The sequence below is a fragment of the Salvia miltiorrhiza genome, chromosome 5 (genome assembly GCF_028751815.1).
Source record: "Salvia miltiorrhiza cultivar Shanhuang (shh) chromosome 5, IMPLAD_Smil_shh, whole genome shotgun sequence".
Classification (NCBI taxonomy): Eukaryota; Viridiplantae; Streptophyta; class Magnoliopsida; order Lamiales; family Lamiaceae; genus Salvia; species Salvia miltiorrhiza.
Genome location: NC_080391.1, coordinates 29043803 through 29064369, shown reverse-complemented (window position 1 = coordinate 29064369; position 20567 = coordinate 29043803). Strand labels below are relative to the sequence as shown.

The window sequence follows — 20567 nt, the reverse complement described above, 5'->3', positions numbered from 1 at the left end:
TTTTGTTGACATAGATTTTAATTGATACAAAGGACTGAAACAACATAGTTAGAGATTTTGGAAACTCTAATAATGGGGCTAAAATAAAATACAGACTTGTCAGCAGGCAACTACTATTTCTGCATCTCAAAGAATTTACATAGTAACCAATCAAAAAATCAAAATGTAGTTGAAAATTACATGGAATATCATTAGTATCCATAGTGAAATCAACCAGCAGTGTTATTGTATGAAATCTTGAGAATGACAGAGAGAGGAATATTGACAGAATGGCCTTGATTCCCAAACAACCCAATCCTCCCATAGCTTGCAACTGAACTGTTCATGGTGGCGTTAATGAACACAATCAACACCTGCTTCTCTCCACTACCGATAGAGAAGTGTGTCGGCGTCACCTTCACCGAAGCTCCGTAAGGCGCACTCCACCCCACACTGTACGTCTCGTTGCTCCCAACGTTGGTCACGACTCGTTGCACGCTCACGGACTGGTTCAGCTTCGATACAGTGATCGAGGGCAGGTTGAGGTCCGTGGCATTCAGGGTCGAACCCCCACAGCTCGCTCCCGTGTAGTTGAGGACCACCGGAGACGAACCGTTGATGCCACACAGGAATGACAAGTAATCGTCATAGCCTGCATAATATCGTCGCTTATTTTAGTTTACAAGGATAGTTTAGTAATTTAACAGAGTCGAACGAAAGAGAGGCGTACTTGAATCAAGAATGAGACCGGGATCCAACGCTCCGGTAGCATTAACAAATCCACTCCCCATATCGAAGGGAGTGGCCGGAGACTGGTTCACGTCGGGATTGGTGTAAGCGCGTTGCGCCATGATCGGCCCACCGTTTTTGTCATTGAGGGAAGCCGTTGTCGAGAGCGCGGATCCAATTGCAGACGGAGAGAAAGAGGGAAACCTCTGCTTGATCAAGGCTGCAAGTCCAGCAATGTGAGGAGCTGCCATGCTTGTTCCAGACATCATTGCAAAGCTCTCACCTGCATGCACAAATCAGAAAAATGAGTTCTGCTTCTATCTTCCCTGATGTGAAAGTAGGTCGTTTATATGGAGATATACCTAGAAATTCAATCGAGTCCATGCCACGTGAGCTCCAAGCAGACCATATGAAGTTTCCGGGTGCAACGACGTTTGGTTTTAGTATGTCAGCAACATCAAGAAAATTGTCTTCTGGATCTGGTCCTCTAGCAGAATAATACATAACCTTGGGCGCAGAGTGGCTGAAATTTGCTTTGATTCCACCAGAAACACTTGCTAGTCCCCCAAATTTAACAATTTTCTTTGAGCTTTCATCTCTCTCCAAAGAAGAATTGTAATAATGTAGTAAGATCTGCAAGAATATATAGTGTATTAGTGTTATAGAAAGACCATGTTCATGCAAACTAGGAAGTTGTAAGTAAGCATACTTACTTTTGAATCATCGGGTGATGGGATTATAATACCAGGGATCCTCATTGGAATCGGGTTGAGCTGGAAGCCGATAACATAAGGATCCATGTAGAACACGACGCCAGCTGCACTAAGGTTATCCGCGGTTTCTAAAGCTTGTTTGATGGTGGAGAGCCCGAGAACGAACCGAATAGAGTAGCTGCAGATAAGAAGATTCCCTTTGACAACACTCTGATTAAAGTTGCCGGCATCTTGGCATTCGCTAACATACATGTCATTAGCGGCTGCTGTTGTGTTTAAGGCGTGGACAGCGGAAACCAATGTGTACATTGAGTCTTTGTCGGTTCCAGCTGGACAAAACAGATAAAAAAAGGAGTAAACCGCTCGTTCGTTTATCTTTCACACGTGATTAACCAATACCATAGTAGTCAATCAAATATTTGAGGCTTACGAGCAAGTCCAACTCCGGAGATTGTGATGTTGTTGCCTAGGATTATAGAGTTACTATAGATCCTGTCGTGGGCTGCAGCGCCAACAGTGAAGATCCATGGACTAAAGGATGAGATGCTCTTGGGAGACGGCCCCGTGTTTCCTGCTGCCTGTACAACAAAAATCCCTGCCTTGACTGCCGACAGTAGAGCCATGTCTATGGGATTAAAGAAAGTGGCAATGCCAGGAGGTCGCCTGTTTGGAGTTATCGACAAGCTTATTATGTCCACTCCATCCTGTGCAGCCTATAAAAAGCAAACACATAACAATGGAAATTCGATTAATTCTAAAAAAACAATGGAAATTCGATGTGATATAACCAAGATTCACTCATAAGAAGAAGAAACACTCGGATTTTGATGAAGAATAGCTACTACATATACTTGACATTGTTACTTTAAAAAATCAAGCAAGTTTGTGAATAGTACCTGATCTATGGCAGCAACCACATCTGCAGCAAATCCTCCGAAACTCTTGTATAACGCCTTATAAACAGCAATGCTATAATATATTGGAACCGGGTCAATGCATAACTCAGCATACGAACAACAAATAGAAAGTCAAACCAAGATTCTTACTGCGAACGAGGAGCCATTCCACTGGCATTTCCAAAGGTATGTCCAGCAACTACAACTGCAATTCCATGATTTCCTGCTGCAATAGCAGCTGTGTGCCTGCAATGATTTCCGTACAAACTCTAATCAATATGAGCCAATGCAGAGGAATAAAACAGATACAAATATATAATAATAGTGAATTTCACATTCAAGCTCATATCCAGAGGGAGAACACGTACGTCCCATGGCCATCGCCATCAAATGGTGAAGCATAGTCCTGTGTGGCATTAAAAATCCCTCTGGTAATCGCAGAGGCTGCAAAATGGCGAGCCCCAACGAGCTTTCTGTTGCAGGATCCGGATGGAAAGTCTCGTGTGACCTCACAAATACCTGAGAAATGCTGTGGAATGGGGTATGGCTTTTCGGGTGTATCATCAGAGAAGCTAGGGTGCATGGGATCAATTCCAGTGTCGATGAATCCAATAACAACCCCTTCTCCCGCTGTATCAAATCCGCCTTCTTGTGCCCATGCTCCTTGAGGAAGACCAAGAAACTGGGGTGTATGAGTAGTAGCAGTCCTAACTGAGAAATCCAATACCACATTTGACACCTCCCTCCTTGTTGACAGCTTGTAAGCCTTCAAAAACATAATTGAAACATGTAATCAACACAGACGACAGGAAACCCTTTCAAAATACAAACGAACGGAAACAAGATAAAGAGGCTAAGAATATGCTCATGATGCTCTAGATAACACACGAAGCGTGACACACTGCTCGCTGTGTTAGGCAACGAGACAGTGACAAATTCAGGATCGTCAAAACTAACCTGCTGTTGAGTGACAAGCACAGCAAATCCATTTATTAGAAAACGGTAGCTGTAGAGCTTCAGATACTTTTCGCCCTTTAATGCTCGTTTTAAGAGAGAATCATGCACACGGTCTATGTACGGCTTATGACCCCTATCCATCCTTGATGTATTTCTGATTTCACCATGGTGCAAACACATTAACCACCACGATTCATCAGTGATGATAAGAACATAGCCAATAAAGAGGAAATCAATAAGTTGCAACCCCAATTGCCAATCATCAACGTAGAGTAAATCAAAATTTCACAATCAAACATAACTTTTATTATTCAACACTACCAAATTCTCATCCTATCAATTACATAACATTTTCTTACAAGCGGCTAACTCACGACAGTCTACAGTGATGTAATTCAGTCAAAGACAATAATTTTATAGACATGAATAATAACATTACTGAATGTTTTCCTACAATGACAGAATCAAATGCATCTCAAGTGCAATAAAATCTCTAAAAATCAGTTTCCCACGTTATACAAAACCAGTAAAAGGGGGCAAAACACCCACTACGGCAAAATCGGACAACCAATTCAAACTTGCCACTTGATTGGAAGCAACATTTGATTCAAGAAAACTAGAAAATGTGTCGATAAACACCGGACGAACAAAAAACAAGAAACAGAACATCAAATGCTGAACTTTTGAGGGGGGAAAATCTAATCTTGCCATAATCTTGAAAACAAATTATTCACAGTATAAACAAAACTTTCCCTGAAAAATAGTACCTTGGTTTATCTAATCTACTCATTCCTTCAGACCCATTGCGTTTATTATGGCGGCCTTGCTTAACTCTAAGCTCGTCATCGTAGTAATGAGAAGTAGGGGCTTGTTTGAGAGTCACAATATACACAGCAGTAACATTATCTGAATCACTCTGAGCAGAACTGCAGCCCACAAACACAGCCAAACAAAGTACTAAACCGAAAAACCCAACTCCCCGCCTGCCCTCCATTTGCATTGCAAAAGCTTCCCTTTTCAACAATCACCAGCAACTAAAAACACAGAATTCTCCCTTGAATGAGAAGGGCACGACGCTTTCTTCAAGAAGTACAACCTCCCAATCCCATATCCCAGAGAAGTGTCTCCCTGGCGCAAGATTCAATCTTTCACACTTTCTTGAAATGCAGAGGTACAACCCTTCCTCCAAGATGTACACAACTCCCAGCCTTTAATGGTTTTCCAGCACAAGCTTCTTCTTTTCCAGTAGAAGAAAAGAAACCCTTTTCCCACCACTCACCACCTGTAAAGAGAGAAACTCCGAGACCTCAATCACTTAACTATCCACATTTATTAGAATAGTTATTATAATTATAATAGACACACACAAATGTTAGGCACTATGTGTCTATGACCCCTGTCTGTTCATTAATGAGTATTGGCATTTATTTCATTCTATCGCTTCTTTTATTTTGCTTCTTTTCTCGTATGATTTATGCAATTCGTTGATGGGTTTGGTGAATATATAATTTGAGGGACACATGTATTGAAGCCAAAAAATAAGAGACAGGAGTGAATCTGCAACTTTTTTTGGGCGGCGTGCAGATGAACGTTTTGTTTATAAGTAAACAAAATTATCAACGGGTATGTTGAAAAAACTTGGAACTTTTTCTTTTGGTGTTATTCGTTTCCTTTCCAACTGTTGTTGTTGTTAGGTTTTTGTTCTGCCTCTGTTTCTTCATTCTTGCCGCCCAATGATTTTACCAATGGTGAGAAATTAGTTTTTACTGGTTTATCGTTAAGACGCACACATTTGACACTTCAACTATATATATATACGGAGTAATACCATACTCTCTTATTTTCAATCAAGAATGTATTAATTGGATGGATTCAATATTTGGTGTAGCGCAGTTGAATGTTGTTCTTGTAAATTATTGGTTGCATATGAAGAATTTGTGGAGGAAGTAAATGATGAGTTTGGCCTTTTTATTGTGGTAGGCCATTCGCAACTCCAACGTTCGAATTCTTTTTTGTTTGTTAAATGTTGGTGTGGAGTTTCACACTTTGACTAAAAACTATAAAGTGCTTCTTGTGACTCTCTCTCTCTCTCTTTACTTGCGTAGGCCCGTGACCGATTGCAACTCCTCTTTACTTAGCCATACATATAACATACACTTCTCTTACCGACTGAATTTCTGTACCAGATATTCCAACTAGTCTCTGCAGCCTCTTTCTCACTCTCAAAAAAAATAAAAGTGTCTATAAACTATTACTCCCTCCGTCCCCAAGATTATGTCACAATTATTATATTGGGCGTCCGCCAAGATTATGTCACTTTTCTTTTATGGCAATGATCCCACCATCCTTTTTAATATTTTATCCTTACTAACACTCTTTATTTACAAAAAAAATCACCCAAAATTCAATATCAATCACTCATCTCATAAAGTGGTGGGACCCTTTCTCTACATCAAAATCATCACCAATTTTATTAAATCCTGTGCCCAAGCAAATTGTCATAATCTTGGCGGACGGAGGGAGTAATAAATTTTTCATAGTTTAATGAATCGGATTTATATCAATTTTAAATCAAAAATGATTTTCAGCAGTTGGCAACAAGAGATGATACGTGATTGCTAACGTGGACATGTTGATGAAGAACTACTCCGGCATAATTTGACAGAAATTTAATTTGTTAATGCTTTGATAATATAATACTAATAATTACTGTGTTAAATTGTTACAATGTCAAATTATCTTAATAACCTAACGTATTTTCCTTAAAGATAATTATATATAATTTGATGAGTAAAATTTTGAAGTAGCCAAAATGAAGCATAAAACACAATTTATGGCCACACATTGAAAAAACACAAATTTTGGCCACTTTTATAGCTTTGGGACGCTTTTGCCCTTAATTGGGCGGACTGGGTAGGGTCAGACACGCGGGTCGCGTGCCGGGTCGGGTTAGGCACTTATGGCACTATTAGTGCCATAAGTGCCAAGATGGCACTTATGGCACTAATAGTGCCATAAGTGCCATCGAAAATCCAAAATAAAACCAAGTAAAATAGTCATTTTGGCACTTATAGCACTATTAGTGCCATAAGTGCCAACGAAATTCAAAATAAAACTAAGTAAAATGGTCATCAGCACAAATACAGAAACAACAACATCATTTAAACCCTAAATGGAACATCTAAACCCTAAATGGATAATCTAAACCCTAAATGGAACATCTAAACCCCAAATGAATAATCTAAACCCTAAATGGAATATCTAAACCCTAGGGGGAAGTGTGCACTTATGGCACTTATGGCACTATTAGTGCCATAAGTGCCATCTTGGCACTTATGGCACTAATAGTGCCATAAGTGCCTAACCCGACCCGGCACGCGACCCGCGTGTCTGATCCTACCCAGTCCGCCTCATTAAGGGCAAAAGCGTCAAAATCAATAAAAATGGCCAAAATTTGTGTTTTTTCAAATGGTGGACAAAATTTGATTTTCATTCTTCATTATGGCCATTTGGGTGGATTGTTTCTAAATTTGATTAGTGTTGTTATTTATTTATTTTTAAGAGAAAAGGTTGGTATGTAGTTTTGAGAAGTTAAAATATACGAGTTGAGAAAGTGGGTTTGTTGTAAAGTTTAGATGTGGTGAGCATTATAAAATGATGGGTATAGAAGTAGCATATTGGGGCCATTATATTAAAGCAGATTATCCTACCCTCATTTTCTGGCACTCAAATGGGGAGCACTACAAATGGAATCATTTTATCATACAACTTTTAGCACTTGCATGTTCATTTTCTCTCTATTTTTAAGAATAATTGACATATATTCAATTAATTCAATAAAATTCTACTCCACAATCCAAAATTTGTAGAATAAAATATTAGACGCGTTTTAATGGACTCGTAAAATACGAGTATAATTTTTGTATAAGACAATTACCCGATTATCAAATTCTGTTATATATACTGATGTAATTAATAAAGTAAAATGTATAATAAGCAACAATGAAACTTGCAAAAAAATAGAACACTTCAAATAAAATCCTTACTAGTAGAAGTGTATCATAAAGTAAAAGAAAAATCTAAAATAAGGCCATAAACGGGTCAAGTTAAAATGGATGACTAGGATATAGCATACCCAATGAAGTAAAGTATATGCACGTATAGCAATAATTCTACATTTGGAGTTGGAGGTATTCAACAACACGTGTATAATTAAAAAAAAAATTAAAGAACAAGTTCTTGATCTCAAAAAATGGAATATCTATTATTGCCGAGTTTTAGCAATCAATTATTCTCAACTTTTTAATTTCAAGACTCGAACATCCATACGTACTTGTATTAAGTCACCAATTATCTATGAATTAATTATGTATCGGACACATAATTATATATATTAGGATAAAAAAAAAATCATGCATGTGGAGTAAGGGATATTATCATTGTTCAGAAAGTAAGTGGATTATAATGATTCCATCGTTCCATGCCTCCCCACAATAAGAGGGCAATTTTGATTATTAATTATGATGAAAAATATCTAAAGTAAAAAGGCCAAATTTTAGGAGAGACGTTGATGAAAGAAGAGAACCCGATTCTTACAATCATCAATTTCACTTTATTTTGCTTCTTTTGTAATCATTTTATCTTTAACAAAGCACATTGCTAACACTATTTAACGGTGTGGTGTGGGCTGCCATCACTCTTGCTTTGCCCTTTTGTTTTCTCGCACCCTTTTCTTTTATATTGGTTACATATTATTTCATACATATATTACATATAATTAGTGTAGTTTAACATGCGAAGAACAAAACGTTTACTTATCCACCAATAACTTACACGGCATTGTAGCAACGGTGATGAACAATATAATATGTTTGTACATATCCATAAATTAGAAAGTTGTTATATAAATCGCTTATAAATGGGACCAATTTATGAAAAGGGCAAGTGGCTTAAGCCCATTTAAGTTACACTTTGTTTCTTTTATGGATTTTTTCATTTGTATTGATGTTGGGGTTCTGGAGGGTTGACTGGACAGGTGTATGGGGGGAGGGGGAATACACATGTAGGCTATTTTTCGCAAATCAAAACAAACTTAACCAAATTTCAGTTGGAAATAGGTTATAGATTGATACTGAAGAGACTTCAGTAATTTGACATCAGTTGAGCACTAGGCTTAACAGATATCCACGTATGGCTTCAGTTTATAGTTTGTAAAACATAGTAGAGTTATTGATCTTACTGACTATCAGTTGTGTCATCAATTGGATCAATAACTCAGCAGCGGAATTTAAACTTAGTGCGAAAAGCCTTTAGAAAAGGTTTATCATTGATAAAATCCTTAGTTACACTTTTCAGTTAATCCAGTTCAGTTGAAAACATTTTTCAACACAGATGAAGAAAAACTGAAAGCAGATAAAGAACACAAGAATTTTTACGTGGTTCGAAAACAACTTTCCTACTCCACGGCCAGATGATTAGTCTGACAAACACTCTGGGCTAATGCTTCAAGGTGCACAGCAAACCCACCAATCCACTCTGAATTGGATTTTTCTCTGACACTTAGCACGCCCTGACACTCGTGTCCAACCAGCGTATCGCTAAGGTCTTTGGAGACAGAATCCTTGGTCTGAACTCCCTCTTGGCTTACCAGATGCCAAGGTAATCGAACCGTTTAGTTTGCCTGGTACTAAACAACCACTCTTGGCTTACCGGGTGCCAAGGAACCGATCTGTTTAGTTTCTTGGTACTAATGAGTTCGGTCTTAGTCTCGAACTCTATTACAATCACTCTTCTCTCAATGAACAAAAGGTTATGTAAATAACCAACTAGGATTACTGAGAACATACTCTCAAGTAATCATCAACTAAGCTAATGATATATCTATTGATTTCCTAGAGATTCTTAGAGAGTTCTTGTAATCAGCTACGCTGATCATGTAGTCTCTATTTACTCTCTTCTTCGATTCAATGCTTGTGGAGGTTAAGCTCGAACTGATCCTTCAATGAAGCTTTTGCATTGATGATTGAATCGAATTTTTCTCTCTCCTATTCATCCCCCACTTCTTGGGGTATCCTTCTGAGTTATTTATTGGTAGTTCTAAAGAATATATTTGTTGGTGGAGATCCCATCTTCAAATCCTACCGTTGTGAGATGTAGTCCAAGTTAGCTTAGGTTCTTTTGTCTTCAATCTCTTTTTGATGAGTGGAGAGAAGGTTTTCTTGTTCTCCCAAGGAGATGTTGCAGACTTTTATACACAAGGAGAACTCTGTCATTTGCAATCAATGCATTGACTTCGAGCATTAAATGTGGCGTGTCTTGGACCCTGTCTACGTGGCTGAAAGACATCATTTCTTGCTTCAGTCCGCCAAGAGTCTTTAGTGTGACTGCACTTGTCTTCAGTTGAACTGCTTGTAATTACTCGAGAATTCTTCAGTTGAGTTGTCATCTTCAGTCTTGATCTACCTACTTGAAGAAACTAAAACATTTAAGTCCAAAAAGATAACCTCTAGCAAGAGAAAGTCTTCTAACAGTTTTGGTATAATCAAAACATAAGGGTAGGATATATCTTTCATTTCCCAACAATTGAATAAGAATTTCATAGTGTTTTTTTAGCCTACATTGATACATATAGGAGATTTTGCTTTGAGTGAGAAGATATGGTTCATAAAATAACTAAATTTAATCAAATGTTTAGTTTGCAAATTCAGTCTGTGAGGAATGATTCAGTCCACATTTGGTTCATAAAATAATTTAATGTAATCAAATGTTTAGTTCGCAGATTCGGTCTGTTAGAGATGATTCGGCCCACATTTTAATAATCTAATTAAGTAATTATTTATCATTGAAAATTGAATGAATTATTTAATCATCTTTCAATTTTATTATACGTATCTTTCATATCCACCAAACCAAATGTCATGCTTGGCTTCTGTTGAAGTGTAGGAGGTTTGTGCAAATTTGTGGGTATTTTATAATTACTAGTGTTGTATTCGTGCGATGCATTGTATCAAGATTTATAAAATTTTATCTACGTACGAAATTTAATTATAAATATTAAGAGAAATGATGAGAAGTAAAATCTACATCAAAGTTGTGCAATTAACATGGCTGAAATCTTTCTTTTATATTATTATTATTGATACAATTAATATTATTATTATTTCAGATATTTTGTGCAGTGCTGACTTTACAGGGCTGACCTTATCAATCGGGAATTATCTTGGCAGCTCAGCAACTCAACTCGAAGCTCAAGACTCATGTAATAAGGGCTTAGGCCCAATTATTTAAATTAATGGGCCTTAGAGTCAAATGGGCCCAAGTACCCTAGGTTTACTCTTATGATTATAAATAGGACATTTTATTATTAGTTTAGGGGACTTTCTATTCATTTCTCACCGTGTAAAATGTAAACACACAAAGTATAGTGAAAAACTCCCAAAACCCACCTGGATGTAGATATTATGATCGAACCACGTAAATTTGAGTCTTTTTATCATTTTTTATTTACGGTGTTGATTTTTGTTACATCAAGAAATACCTTAATAAACTAAATATAATGTATGAAACATCATATCAAAATATCTCACATCATAAATTTTGAGAATAACTTTATAGTACACAATTCTAAATAGACGTATTATCCTCATTATGGTCGCCACAAATAAAAATTTTCAAACTTCAACAATTGGTACCACTTCATAAAATTTTCAAACCTCAACGACTAATAATCCTCAATACATCAACGTAAATGTGACCATGAATAAAATCAGATATCTTTTAGGAAAAAATCTACATGCGATTGAACCTGATTTTCTTGATGCCCATCGTGTATGACACAATCAGTGAAAATTGGCGAACCTTAATTTCATTTTATCTATTTTGATTTTTTCTTGTTTACTCATTTTCATTATTTATGTATCTTAAATTATGTTTATCATTTTAATAATTGTATTTATTAAATATATTTAAAATTTCAATGTACATTGGGCTTAATTCAAAATTTCCGTTCTACAAATAATCAATATATTAATAATAAATTTTGGAAAACCTCCATATACACAACATTTTGAATATATATATGTACAATCTTCATCATTTTCTCTTCATAATAAAAATTTTAGACCTCGACAATTGGTAACTTTGATACAGCCACATACAGTTGCCCATGAGGCCATGACTAAAATAGAATTTCTTCAAGTACAATCCAACATGAGAAAGAGATTGACCTTGACTTTTATTAATCGTCATCGCATAAGACACAACTAATGGAAATGAACGATGTTGGAATTTTAACCAAAAAATCAAATCATATAATGCTTTTGGAGGACATTCCATTGTTGGGAGGTGAATTGTTGGGAAGCCGGGTTTATCTAGGAGCAATGGTTCGGGCGGAGCTTCTGAGATTCTCCCATCTCAGCTTCCTACACTTTTTCTTTCTAGACGAGTACTCATTTTTTCTCATGATGAGGTTTTAACGAGGTTCGGCCCTTAGTCTGCTTTTCTCTGCTTTCAAGGGTTTAGGTTCTGCTGTTTTCTTTTTTCCTTTTTAATGAAATCTTATTTTAATAATTGTTGGGAGGTGAATCTTTTCGTGGCCACAACATAATGAATATTTTAGTTCTTTTGTTGTTAGTCTAAGTGCCATTTACTTTATAAAACTGGATTGGGCGGAGTTGAGTGTGACGACGGTGGGTCGGGTCTGGTTGACGCTCCGAGCCACAATCCACCCGGTTAAGGATGCCTAATAAGAGACCAGCTTTAACCGTTGTAAACTGTAACACAAAACTCATCATTTTTTAAAAAAAACTAAACGTTATTTTCTTGTTGCGACACACCACATATATTCTCTACACTCATCTATAGTCTCTAGCTAATTAAATATTTGGATCCATAAATTATTTTCTCATTAAATTATTTGTTTAACTCATGAATTGATCATTTATTTTTAAATTAATAAAAAGTTAAGTCGTAAAATTTTAAAATCTTATAATATCGTTCTTGCATCATTCTTATTTAATTTGGATTTTTTAGTATACTTTTTTTGAATCAAACCGTTTTATTATTTATTTGTATAGTTTATACCGATGTAATTATTTATTTATTGTATTATTGTAAGCAAGTGAATATGAATCATTACATAATAAATTTAAATTTTTCTATCTTATACAAAAATGGTTCACATATTGGATAAATAAATTAATTTTGATTTACATTAGTACTATTTTTCTAAAAAAAATTATTATTATTAATTAGGTGCCTACACCTTCATTAATAAAATTAATTTGTATATTTTATTTGCAATTATAATATATGATTTTAAAAATACTCCATATTCCTTATTATACAATTTTTATACTTTTCCAGTTACCTATATATTTTTCTCAATTTCATATTAACCTACAAAAAACTTTTCAATTTTATTTAATGTATATAATTTATACTCCCTCCGTCCCACGAGTCTTGACACGTTTTCCTTTTTGGGCCGTCCCACGAATCTTGACACGTTTCCTTTTTTGGCAATAATTATTACCTTATCTCTCATACTTTATCACCTTTATTATATTCTCTCTCCTACTTTATCACTTTTATTACCTTATCTCTCCTACTCTATCAATTTTATACTTTATTAATTACACACTTAAAACACTAATCTACAACTCCTTAATTCCCGTGCCGAACCCAAACGTGTCAAAACTCGCGGGACGGAGGGAGTATCATTATTACATTTATCATATTTGGATCATAGCTATAATAAATAAAATTAACTATAATAAATAAGAACTAAAATAAATAAAAATAGGGATAATTGCGTGAAAATACACCAACTTTGCCAAAAATCCATATTTGACGCGAAGTTATGATTTTACATTTTAATACACCAACTTTCGTTGTTGTCCAAATTTGACACGACTTAAGTCTTAAAAATTCAAAAAATAACCCCTTTTTGTAAATAATTATACAAAGACCCACTTATGTTATAATTTGGGATATTTAAACCAAAACAAGATATTTCCTTATGATGTTTTCTTTTAATCTTTGATCCGCGCCTAAAATGGTTTAAAAGAAAACATCATAAGGAAATATCTTGTTTTGGTTTAAATGTCCCAAATTATAACATAAGTGGGTCTTTGTATAATTATTTACAAAAATGGGTTGTTTTTTGAATTTTTAAGAATTAAGTCGTGTCAAATTTGGACAACAACGAAAGTTGGTGTATTAAAATGTAAAATCCTAACTTCGCGTCAAATATGGATTTTTGGCAAAGTTTGTGTATTTAGGTGCAATTTTCCCATAAAAATATATGAATATTACGTAATTTTTAATAACTCATATTTTTTTTTGAAAAATCGACAACTAATACTAATATCATAATTTTTGAACCCTTGGTAAAGTAAGCTAAAATTTAAATCCTAAGGCCTAAAGTTGTTACTTCAAATAAAAAGAACCCCATGGCTTTACGCAAACAAACATCCCAAATTTTAAAGGGTTAATAGCCATAAAATACACGAACTTTCACCGAATTTACAAATTGCACATGACCTTCAAAAATAGCCTCAAAATACACGACCTTTTAATTTAATTGCAAATTGCACACGCGTTGACCAACACATTAATCCCTGTTGACGTGGCTCCCGAAATTTTCCTATGTGGACGACCGGCGATGATGGGAATACGATGTCGTTTTTTACTTACGTTTTAACACTCAAAACGACGTCGTTTTGAGCGATTATAAAAAAATCCCCAAATATGCAATCCACCACCACCACCGCCTGAATCCAGTCACTGTAATCCAACCCTGAATCCAGCCTCTGCAAATGGGATCATCATCTGTGACCTCGTCAAATGGGATCATCACCCGTTTCAAGAAGAGGGATCACCATCCATCGCCAATCCAACCCTGAATCCAGCCCTACGGGGACACGATGCAACGCATCGCTTCCTACTTCTGCGAAGCCCTAGCCGATCGGATCATCCGATCCTGTCCCCACGTGTACAAGGCCTTCAATTCGACTAAGGTTCCGGCCGTTGCAGAGGAGATCGCGGCGAGGAGGATTTTCTTCGAGCTCCTGCCGTTTCTAAAAAGTGGCTTCTGTAATCAGCAATCAAGCGGTCGTGGAGGCCATGGAAGGGGAGAAGATGGTTCATGTAATTGATTTGAATACAGTCAAGCCGGCGCAGTGGCGTGCACTGATTCGCGACCTCAGCGCCCACCCCGAGGGCCCACCGTACCTCAGGTTCACGGCGGTGCACCATCGGAGGAAGGCGTTGGAAGAGATGGCTCGCGTCCTCACTGAAGAAGCTGAGAATCTGTGCGTGTTTGGGAAAATGGGGAGACGGCGGCTAGGGCTCGATTTTGACAAAGAGAGTCTGCGCGTGTGTGGGTCGCGAGAGAGAAGACGAGACAGAGGGAAGACAAAGGACGATGAAAAGTGTCAGTGCTGGTGAGGGGGTCGACGGTAGTCGCCGCTGCCGGAGAAGAAATGGGAGCCGGGGGATAGTGCTTTGTGTCTGTGTATTCTAAATGTGTGTTGTGTGTGTGTGAGAGAATGAAACAGTGTCAAAAAAGCCACGTGTGCTGCCACATAATTTTAATAATAGTCCATGTCATTGTTGGTCAACGTTAATTTTGATCGGATTTCTCACCGTGTGCAATTTACAATTAAATTAAAAGGTCATGTATTCAGAGGTTATTTTTTAAGGTCATGTGCAAAATGCAAATTTAGTGAAACTTCGTGTATTTTTCAGCCATTAACCTAATTATAAAAGATTAATATATTTTACAAAAATAATTAAATTGAGCAAGAGTAACCCTAATTTCATTTCTAATAGCGCCGCTTCTCCCTTCTTTTCTTATTTCTTCATCATTCAACCAGCAATGTTCCTAATCAAATCCCATGCGTTCGCATCCGCAGCCAAAATCAAGTCATGGACGGAAACAACAAAATCCAGAACTCCTGGCCATTTCGCTTGACCGCTAGTCGGTTTTTTTTTTATTTTATAATTTTTTTGCTTTTCTATTTCTTCATCAATGCTGCTTCTTATTCTCTATGATTCTTCTTCTCCTTCTTCTTCTTGTATATATTTTTAATGTAACCAAAACATAAAACCCAACAGTATACTTTCAAAAACAATAGATCTGTCCAAGTATTGATTATATTCATATATCGATACTTATTTATTTTTATTTTTTTTACATGTGAATCGATGGGTGTTGAACCCTTGAAATCAAGATTAGGCTGGTGAGTGTGCTTAGACTTGATATTCTCTCCTTCTTGCGCTCCTCTCTTTCTTAGTCTCGCTTAATTTATTTCCAAATTCTAATCAATTTATACAAATGAGATGTACTGATATTTATACTAATTAGTTTCTTGGAGTCAAAGTATGTATCTGCATTTGTTTCAAGGATAATGAAGTATTCTAAAGGGTATTGACCAGTAAATATTGCAAAAGATCGATGTTATTGGCAGGAAATGGCCAAACATGGGGTTATATATATAACCCTCCGTCCCCCAAATAACTTTTTTTTTTTTTTTTGGGACGTCCCCCAAATAACTTTCTCTTTCTTTTTTTCCATTTTTGAACAACTACCCACCACTAATAATACTTTATTTATTCTTGTTTTTCACTTTCACCATTCTCAATACTAATTATAACACATTTTCACAACTTTCAATAATAATTATAACATTTTTTATCCACTATCAATACACTTTATAATTTTTTCTTAAAATCCGTGTCATCCCCAAAAAGGAAGTTATTTCAGGGACGGATAGAGTATATAGATATAGATAACGGCCCGTTTTGAATGTGAGCCACAGAGGCCCAAAACTTTAGAGAAGAGAGGTGGGCTTATGTCGCGGGCCTCGCGGCCATTGCAATCGTAAAAATTAAAATATGGACTTAAGTCTGTCCTGAAACACAGTTGAAAGCAGAGAAAATTTAAGGCGATAATGGCGTTATCATCATCTTCATCAATTCTTCCCTTCTCTAATTTCAGTGGCAACCCTAATTCCAGTAAACCAAGTAGAAGCAGTAATGCGCTATCAATGGTGGTTCGCTCGAGCTACTCTGACGACTCCGCACTTCTCCTCCAAGTTGCCAAATACACTGTAATTTCTCTCTACCGATTTTCTATCATTCTAGGAATACTGTTTTTATTCTTCCAAATTTTGAAGAGTGGTGGAATTGAATTCATCGTTTATATTCACTATTCAGGAGCGATGAAGTGGAATTGACTAGTGTACTATAATGAGATAGATGAATATGGTTTTTGTGTGTGTTGTAAAGGTTGATTCATTTGTGGAGAATGGAATGGTGATAGGGCTGGGTTCTGGTCGTGCTTCTGGCTACGCTATCCAGTATTTGGGGCGGCAAATTCGGTCCGGAGCCGTTAAACATATTACTGGCGTCGCTACGTAAGTAGAATTACTTGATTTAGGTACACTAATCATGAAGTTGTTGCAGTTTTGATTGTCGTTGGCTAACTTTGGCCTGGTTTATGTGAACTTAACTTAGTAATTGGAGTTTGCTGGGTGTGTGTATGTGTGTGTGTGTGTGAGAGAGAGAGAGAGAGAGGCATTTCATGCGTGTGATCTATGCTGAAAAATTACTGAACACTACTTAAAGAGCAATTTGTTGCTACGCCATATGAGAAGCAGCCTGATCTCGGAAACTGATGTGTGTATAGGGCAAAAGAACTCTTGTGTCTGCACATGTTGAGGCTTAATGAAGTTATGGAATATGGAGGCCTATAGTTATAGGAGGGAATTATTCTTGAGCAATTGCGATAATCATTATGATGAAAATATTGAGAAACTAGTACTATTAGGCCTAAGAAGAAGGCAAAAATAAAAATAAATAAAAATAAAAGAAAATGGATAGAAAAAGAACTAAGAAGAAAGGCGTAGTCTGCTGGATATCATTCAGCACTGAAAATTTATGCGCAAGTTGAATACGCTTCAGAGAAACAGTTTGCACTCTAGTGTGGATTGGTTATCCTTTTCTCTGTTCTTGTTTGTTTGTTGTGGCAAATACTGATTCGCTGCTCTGACAAGCTCTATCGTTCGGATCATGTAAACTTTTCAGCTTCAAGCATTTCTTTGTTGTGGCCTAAGGTCAAGATGCTAGTTATTAATTTAGTTAGTACTTATTTTATCATTAGGATTTAGGAATAACCAGCAGACTGTGATGTAGGTCTGTTGATAGTGCAAGTGAAGCAGCAAAAGCTGGTGTCCCTTTGGGCCAATACAGAGACAGCTCCAAAGTGAGCAAGTTTTCTTTTCTTTTCTATTTTCTCCTCAAATATTCTTAAAATTCAGGGATACCTTACTTTATCCAAATTCCTGTTTAAGTGAATAAAATATGTGTGATGGGTTATGAAAGAAGGGTCCTTTTCATTGTCCTACATTTAATATGTAAAATGTTCATAATGAAGTTGAGGAGCAAGCAAGTACATATTTCTTGAAACAGATACATACAAAGTGAGTTTACTTGGTATATCTGCTTGAATGGTACAATACATGAATCATATCTTCTTACCTGTAGATTGATTTGGCATTTGATGATGCTGATGTTATGGAAGAAGAGTCTCTTGCTGCAGTAATTGGGCGTCAGAAGATGCAGGGTGGTGAGTCGATAATTCAGGAGAAGGTCAGTCGTCACTCGGAAAGACTTGTTAGTACTTCTGTATTGTCTTTCGTAGGAGCAAGAGAAAGAACTAATACAAACTATTGTTACTTTGGCCACTGTTTGAATGTGTGTTGTAATTGATCTCTTATTCAACTCTCATTGTGTCAGTTGCAACTTGCAAGCTCATGCCAATGATGTGCCGTCTTGGTCATATCATATTTAAGCTTGCCTTCCTTTTCTCATTGCGATTTCTTGTTCAGATATACATTGGTTAAATCTGCTTTACAGACCATACTGAAAACAGCTGGGAAACTGGTCCTCATCGTTACAGCAAAGCAATATCAAGGTGCTGTCGAGGGATCCATTCCAGTTCTAATTGAATCTGTAAGGTCAAGTGCAAGTTATTGGACTTCACTTGGATAAAAGTTTCTCCGGAACCTTACAATTGATATTGCATATTAGGTCAACTGGTTGGAGACTGCTGAAGAAATTGATGACCTATTTCTTGGTGATGCTGAGGTAATGGCCAATGCACTGTTCCATTACTATTATTCTATAACGACGTCAATACTATTAGAATTAGGAATATTTCCATGCACCATAATCTTGTAACCAAGATTCTACGAATATCTGGTGTAGGGGTGGTAATCGGTCCGGTTATAACCGAACCGGTTTGCCGGTTAACCGGAACCGAATAGCAGCAAAAATGTTAACCGAAAACCGAACCGGTTTTTGGTTCGGTTAACCGATTAACCGGCCCGGTTTAATCGAATTAACCGGTCAATTACATGTCTGAGCAGTGATTGTTGTCTCGGTCGAATGATTTGGGGGTACGAATCACGGCGGCGACGGTGGCTGATGGACTGCTGCTGTCCAGCCGAGTGAGAAGGGGAGGGGACAGAGAGAAGAGGGAGCGGTGGCTGTTCACGGTGAGGATAGAAGAAGGAGAAAATTAGGGATTTGATTTAGGGAGAGGGGTTTTCTGAAATTGGAAGCGGTGGGCTGTTCACGCCAGCAGCAATTTCACGCCAGCGGAAATTGGAAGAGAGAAGAGGAGCTGTGGTTGTTCACACTAGCGACAATTTCACCGGCAACTGGAACTGGAAGCACAAAGCGAAGAGAGAGAAGAAGCAATTGGAACTGACAGTGAAGATTTTGAAATTTTATGAAAGTAGGTCGGCAGAGCACGCTATTATCTTAGATTTAATTTAATTTGGGAAGTGAATACATGTTGTTTCAAAAGGACTCGCTGGACTAAGTTGAAATACATTTGGGCCATAAGTTTTCAGCCCAAAACACACTTTTCCAGCCAAATCTCAATATATATATATATATATATATATATATATATATATATATATATTATATAATATTTAATTATATAAACCGGTTAATTTGGTTTTAACCGATCGGTTATCGGTTAAACCGATTAACCGGTTAACATCGAAAGTGATAACCGATAACCGAACCGAACCGGAAAATTTCGGTTATCGGTTAACCGATTAACCGGTTTTTCGGTTCGGTTACGGTTATAACCGAATAACCGGAACCGTTTTACCACCCCTAATCTGGTGACCTTTTATTTTATTTTACTTCCACAAATCAAGGTTTGGAGAAGATCATCTATAGGGCATGCAGGTCCACTGGGAGGCGACTTTCCCCTTGTGACTAAAGAAGGGCATAACGTTGTAGATGTAATTTTTACATCTCCAATTCAAAATCTTGGTACCTTTCTGCACAATAATATTGAGCTTTTCATCTGCGTCATCAATTCTTGAAATTGCATGAATTTGGTGCAGCTGAAGTGGGCGATAGTCTTGACCAAGTGGCTGGTGTCGTCGAGCACGGTATCATCTCCAGAGTCCCGTCAGTTCCCAGTACCCCTCCCTTTTTCTTTTATGTGATATGTATTTTTTCCATCAATTATAACATTGCCGCTGAAATGGCAGGTGCACGGCAGTCATCGCTGGGGAAGATGGGCTGCGGATTGTTGATAACATTCGTAAGATTGAAGAAACTAGAGTTTAATTACAACGACGAAAATACATATGTTGCTCACATGAATTATCTTCTAGTTGTATAAATTAAGGCTATACGTTTTTATATTTTAATAAGAGTTACTATAATTTTGTGTACAAATCTAGGATGAGTGAAGCTATGATTAATGTAAAGTTGTAGAATAGGAGAAGATATACACTGCTCACAGCCCAAAGCATATCGCAGAAGAGTCTTGTGCCTCTCACATTAAAACTAGTACTGCCATCGAAATTGAAATTAAATGATATGTTTAAATAAATAAATATATATATATATATATATATATAAATATTAAACAGAAACAAAATATAATAAATGTAAAATATGATTTAAAAATAAAATTTCGAATTTAAAAATGTAATTTTTAATCATGTATAAAGTGTAATGATAATAGTAGTTAAATTATTTTAAATTATTTGATAATGAAAATTAATATTACACATTATTATTATAGAATACTTCACATAATAATAAATAAAGGGTTAATTGCCCCTAAATACACCACATTTCCTTGAATTCTACAATTGCACATCACCTTTAAAATCCGTCCCTAAATACACCACATTTCCTTGAATTCTACAATTGCACATCACCTTTAAATCCGCCCCAAAATACATCACCTTTATAT

At 36.6% G+C, this 20567-nt stretch overlaps 2 protein-coding genes across 5 annotated transcripts; one reads left to right on the top strand and one right to left on the bottom strand.

Moving 5' to 3' along the window:
• Nucleotides 1–96: 96 nt before the first annotated feature.
• On the bottom strand, nt 97–4837 carry LOC131026339 (subtilisin-like protease SBT2.3). Its single transcript, XM_057956196.1, has 10 exons — nt 4042–4837; nt 3275–3428; nt 2686–3083; nt 2468–2563; nt 2318–2390; nt 1852–2134; nt 1422–1750; nt 1071–1341; nt 710–991; nt 97–631 (listed from the first exon to the last, which is right to left on the bottom strand). The coding sequence occupies exons 1-10, from the start codon at nt 4272–4274 to the stop codon at nt 210–212; spliced, it is 2541 nt and encodes an 846-aa protein (XP_057812179.1). The 5' UTR covers nt 4275–4837; the 3' UTR covers nt 97–209.
• An 11282-nt stretch (nt 4838–16119) lies between these two features.
• LOC131026338 (probable ribose-5-phosphate isomerase 4, chloroplastic) lies at nt 16120–20041 on the top strand. Of its 4 annotated transcripts, none has more exons than XM_057956193.1 (9): nt 16120–16383; nt 16562–16689; nt 17468–17537; nt 17819–17923; nt 18191–18286; nt 18365–18421; nt 19510–19627; nt 19702–19768; nt 19852–20041. In XM_057956193.1, exons 1-9 carry the CDS (start codon nt 16225–16227, stop codon nt 19928–19930), a joined length of 879 nt encoding a protein of 292 aa, XP_057812176.1. In that variant the 5' UTR covers nt 16120–16224; the 3' UTR covers nt 19931–20041. The 4 variants fall into 4 exon arrangements, with proteins under 4 accessions (XP_057812176.1, XP_057812175.1, XP_057812177.1 ...); XM_057956192.1 differs by having other exon boundaries at nt 16148–16383; nt 19702–19749; XM_057956195.1 differs by having other exon boundaries at nt 16250–16383; nt 16490–16689; nt 19702–19749.
• The last annotated feature ends 526 nt before the right edge of the window (nt 20042–20567 follow it).

Bases quoted from the DNA above. Each gene is read 5' to 3' on its own strand.
- LOC131026339 (XM_057956196.1), bottom strand. From the start codon at position 4,274: ATGCAAATGGAGGGCAGGCGGGGAGTTGGGTTTTTCGGTTTAGTACTT. The intron at 2,391-2,467 runs GTAAGAATCTTG...AATATATTATAG, and splicing joins GGAATGGCTCCTCGTTCGCA to CATTGCTGTTTATAAGGCGT. The intron at 2,135-2,317 runs GTACTATTCACA...TGCTTTTTATAG, and splicing joins TGGTTGCTGCCATAGATCAG to GCTGCACAGGATGGAGTGGA.
- LOC131026338 (XM_057956192.1), top strand. From the start codon at position 16,225: ATGGCGTTATCATCATCTTCATCAATTCTTCCCTTCTCTAATTTCAGT. The intron at 19,628-19,701 runs GTACCTTTCTGC...AATTTGGTGCAG, and splicing joins ATCTCCAATTCAAAATCTTG to CTGAAGTGGGCGATAGTCTT. The intron at 19,750-19,851 runs GTATCATCTCCA...CTGAAATGGCAG, and splicing joins GGCTGGTGTCGTCGAGCACG to GTGCACGGCAGTCATCGCTG.